At 26.9% G+C, this 4,788-nt stretch overlaps 1 protein-coding gene across 5 annotated transcripts in view; it reads right to left on the bottom strand.

Moving 5' to 3' along the window:
* Positions 1 to 260: 260 nt before the first annotated feature.
* Positions 261 to 4,788, bottom strand: part of LOC126908780 (peroxisome biogenesis factor 10-like) — a 19,559-nt gene continuing 15,031 nt past the window's right edge. For 2 of the 5 annotated variants that reach the window (XM_050691064.1, XM_050691067.1), the window contains 3 exons: positions 3,095 to 3,121; positions 433 to 459; positions 262 to 356 (listed from right to left, as the gene is read on the bottom strand). In XM_050691064.1, the coding sequence (XP_050547021.1) occupies positions 322 to 356; positions 433 to 459; positions 3,095 to 3,121 (89 nt within the window). In that variant the 3' untranslated portion in view covers positions 262 to 321. Of the gene's footprint in view, positions 357 to 432; positions 460 to 3,094; positions 3,122 to 4,788 lie in introns of all 5 variants that reach the window. The other 3 variants (XM_050691066.1, XM_050691063.1, XM_050691065.1) reach the window with 3 other exon arrangements.

The raw sequence follows: 4,788 nt of genomic DNA, 5'->3' as shown, positions 1-4,788 counted from the left end.
TAATTTTGTATTTTTGGAAGTCATTAAAGGGACAACATAACATCTTGGCTTGAACGATATTAAGTAGTTTATCATATGTTACTCTATAGAGTAATTTACTATGAAAATCTGCCGATAGATATGAACCATAGCGATTCTTAAGATAGTGATTTTAATCACTGTCAGATATCATCTAAATTTGTCCCAACAATGCCAATTCCACACTGTACCACAAACCCTCTGTGTTACGGTTTATTTTTAAGTTTTATGAAGGAAAAAATAGCCATTAACTTGATGTAATATTAATTTTTTAATAAAAAAATGTATGTATTTATTTTTTTACTACTCACTATAATAATCTGAATTCCTAACGATATCTAAATAACAAATAAGTTACAATAAAATATTTTTAGTATTATCTAATGCATATCAGTCAAATAAATAATTATTTACAATCAAAATTCTGGAACAATTCAAAAGCTAAAAAAATTACATCTCATGATTAATTTTACATTTATAAAATTTTATATGCTTATACGTAATATTAATAAATATCCCATGAAAAACCTGCCCAAAAAGTATTTTTGTATTAATATTTCTGCATATTAATAACAATTTTTTCATTCTTAGACTTTGAAAAAGTTTCAGAAACTCTGTCATCTTTAAATAGAGCTTTATTTAAAGTTTATATAATGAACCTTACGTTGAAATAAATATAGCCCTCAAAACTTACTTTCTTTGTACGGTTTTTAAAGTCAAGAAATGAAATATGATTTTTGTGTACAAATCGAAAAGTTAAATTATATGAATTGTTGCTCAAAAATATTTTCAAGAAGGACACGTTTTTAGATAATGGTGTCTAATCTATAGTTTAATGACGTGAAAAAGGTATACTGTTATTCAATAAAAAAATTTCGAAAATCCTGAAAACGTTTAAATAGAGCTTTAATAAAAATTTAATCAGAATGCTCAGTAAGTAAAGAAACAGGTCAAATGTTATGATCAATTGTTATATATTCATTAAATACATTTCACTTATTTTATATAGTCCACTCTCTACTTCTTTCTCCTGCATGATTAGAGACAACAGGAAAGAACGTTAACTAACCCGCTTATTATCACTGAATGTTGCGTTCATAACACAATTATCAACATTGTTCCTGTATGTAAAAACTCAGACATATTTTTAAAAAGTGTATTTTAAAGTTTTATGTAGGAAATATTAGCCTCTAAATTGTAGTTATATAAAGATTTAAATTTCAAATTTTATGTTTCTTATATCCATTTCCCCTTCTTATTATTATAATCTGAAGTCATATTGATATCTAAATAACAAATAAGTAACAATAAAATATTTTAAGTATTATCCAGTGAATATAAATTCAAAAGTATTTTTTTTAAATCGGTTATAACTTTAGTAATATAGCAAGTGGACATTTGTCGGCCTACAACAAAACGACTAACTATGATACAGTGGTCGCAACCAACTAGGCGAAGTTTCACACCTATCAGATATGATTACCGGACCATTGATGGAATTTAATTTTAAATAAATTAATAATTTATTTTGAATTAATATGTTTTAAATATAAATCATTATAACACCTTGTGGTATATAACTACAATTATGATAATTGAAGTTGTAAGTGGTTGATATGTAAAACATACCGTATCCCATATCTAAATAAGGTACAGGAATAATATACATGTGAGTACTTAACTTACGTTCACACTAAAATTAAATTTTTACTGGTCATATTCAAAGGTAGTATTGCGTTGAATATCGTCGCTATAGCGTTAGTAGAAAAACTTTATAGCGAACCTCGTTGGTGAAATACAAGACTTTATCGCTCCATTAGATAACGCATCAAGTTTTATCGGGTTAAATCGCCAACTTAAAGAGTATTATATCAAACGGAAGAGTATCAAAAGAAAACTAATAACATGTTGTCTGAAAAAAGTGTGGAGTGAAATTTTATTCTAGGGCGCCCGACACACTTTGGTCGCCTGTGGGAGGCAGGAGTTAAATCGATGAAATATCTATTGCATAGGGTGTTGCAAAATATTTTGTGAATAGCTATTTACTGTAATTATGCCAGCGGAAGAATGCTTCAATAGTCGCTCATTAACACTTATATCCTTTGATCCAAGCGACTTGTTTTAAATCACTCCTGTTCATTTCCTCATTATTCATTCTCTAACTGCCTATCTGAACCGGATCAAACGAACATATCTAATAACTGTTTAACACGTTGAAAGCGTGTTTCTCAATATTTCAAAAGTATATGGAAGCACTGGTGTCGGAAATATTTAGCTCAATTGTAGAAAAGAACAAAATGGGCTTCTGAGAAAGTACCTAAGATAAAATTAGGCACCACTGTGCTTCTCAAAAACGTGAATATTCCGTCTTTGAAATGGCGCGCCATGGCTTGGTTCTGTCGTAAAATTAGTAACAGTGGAGAATAACGTCATTCAAACAGCTAACGTTTAAACCATGAATGGTTGTTTTTGATGAGAGGTTAGTTGTGTACATTGCCAATCGAAGAAAATTATTTTGTCGATTTTATAAAAAATATGTGTATTTATTTGATTTGTGTAATAATTATTGTTTGTTAGATATTTGTATTCTATTCGATATAATATTTTATTAATGCGTTGTTTGATTATTTATTTTTATTATTATATTTATTTATTATCGTAATAAGTACGTATTTTTTTTTTAAATACTGTTAACTACTAAATTATCAACAAGTCTTGATGACAATTCTCCAAGGCCGGCGTACCGGTACGGTATAACTTAGATTTTTGTTAGTATTGTTGATAAGCATATGGTAAAATTTTACTCTACAGAGATAAACCAGTCACCGAACAAACGTCGCACTAGGAGATTATAGTAAAAATTTGTTGTATTGATTTAAAGCATAATTGGCTCAAGCGGCTATTTTTTCATTATAAGTAAATACAGTCTACATTCGCAACACATCCTTAAATAAATCAATTTTAAATGGTATGTTATAATGTTTATTTGTATTTCATAAAATTCTTAATTTTTCTATAGGAAATAGAATTATAATTATTTTATGTATAATTTAAAATTTTTTAGTCAAGTACTTACCTAGTTCTTGATTAATAACATTGACAACTAAACAAATATATAAACATTGAATTAGCGATTATAAAACATATTCTATGTATAATATTTCTACTTTTTATGACATCACTATACATAGATACCTACCGATTATTGTCAGTTACAAATTTATATACTGATATGCTTTAATTATGATAGTTTATAAGGCACAATTAGGCTGCATTAAAGAATTATGCCACTCGGCATACTCAATTCTGCCACCCCCATTGATCTTTTTTCACTCATCAAAAAAATTATCTCTATTTATTTATGCAAAAATATAAATAAAATCATCAACTCTATAATTTATATAGTATCATATTTCAGTGTCTTCATTAAAAACTGCTGCCCAGTGAATTCGCACACAATACCCCCCAAAATACGGCATTAGACATTATATTAAGTGGACGTTGTATAAAAAATTTAAAAGCCATTTACAATTAATAACATATTTTGCAATGCCGCCTATATTTGTTCCTTTAGTATGGGCAATTTGCGAATAAATATTGTTTGTTTATTACTTATATTAATCTTATCTTCGTGATTAAATTACAAAATATAATTTTAATTGTTTATTTTAAGAAATGATTATTGTTAATGATAAAAAATGACGTTATAGAAATTCCAAAACTCTGGAACATTTACCTTAGCTCAACATTTCAGCATTTGAAGTAATTATAAATATAATTATACATTTTTAATTTTTACTAATTTTATGTATTTCTCCCCCAATACAAAACTCTGATATCGCCACTGCTCTCATAGTTACAAATTTCTTTTAAACTCATAAGTTTTCGAGCAAAATTTAAAATTATACTATATTTTATCGATTTGCCGAAATTGGAATATTTACGAATACTACATTATATCTGTTTTTCAATACGATAATTATGAAAGAAAAACCCTAATACTTCACCATTAGACGGCAAACGATTACCTGGTACAGTTGAAATAGGCTGACCAATTAAATAAATATAAGTATTACTTCGCGTTATCATTTTTATTTTTACTGTATAAATATATATATATAATTAAATTAGCACTGATTTATATGTAAAGCACACTGACAATTAACAATTAGAGTGACACAATCAATCAGCACACTGTTAACTAAAATATAATTCTACAATGATAATAGACGTACGTCAACCTTTACTCACATCATCATAGTATAATAAATTATACACTATACAATACATAGAAAAAACCCTGTCAAAGGTGTAGATAAAATATTTTATTTATTGATATAGTAATAATACAGTCGTATAAGAAAATATTATAATTGCGATAATACTAATACTTATAATTATAGTATAGGAAAAATACCGTAGGTTATTCTGTACGATAGAAACCTTAAATTGCTTGGGATGGCTCAAAAGTAATTTTTTTCATAAGTATAAATGAAGAAACCATTTTTAGACTCTAGAGAACAAATTTAGATGGTAGGAGGACAACATTTTTTTAAGTAATTTTTTAGACCACTCTAATATATATACAGGGTGGCCCACCACTCACTGACAACTTAAATAACTTTTGATCCAGTTAATATTTTTAGCTGATTTTTTTTTTAAATAATAGTTATACGTTAGGTCTATAGCTATATCTCAATAATTAATTTTTTTACATTTTATTAAAAATATTAATTATTTTTAAATTTTAAATAAAATGTAAAAAAAAAA

Source organism: Daktulosphaira vitifoliae, unplaced genomic scaffold (genome assembly GCF_025091365.1).
Source record: "Daktulosphaira vitifoliae isolate Bord-2020 unplaced genomic scaffold, ASM2509136v1 Scaffold_7, whole genome shotgun sequence".
NCBI lineage: Eukaryota > Metazoa > Arthropoda > Insecta > Hemiptera > Phylloxeridae > Daktulosphaira > Daktulosphaira vitifoliae.
This window is presented reverse-complemented; position numbering and strand designations above follow the sequence as displayed.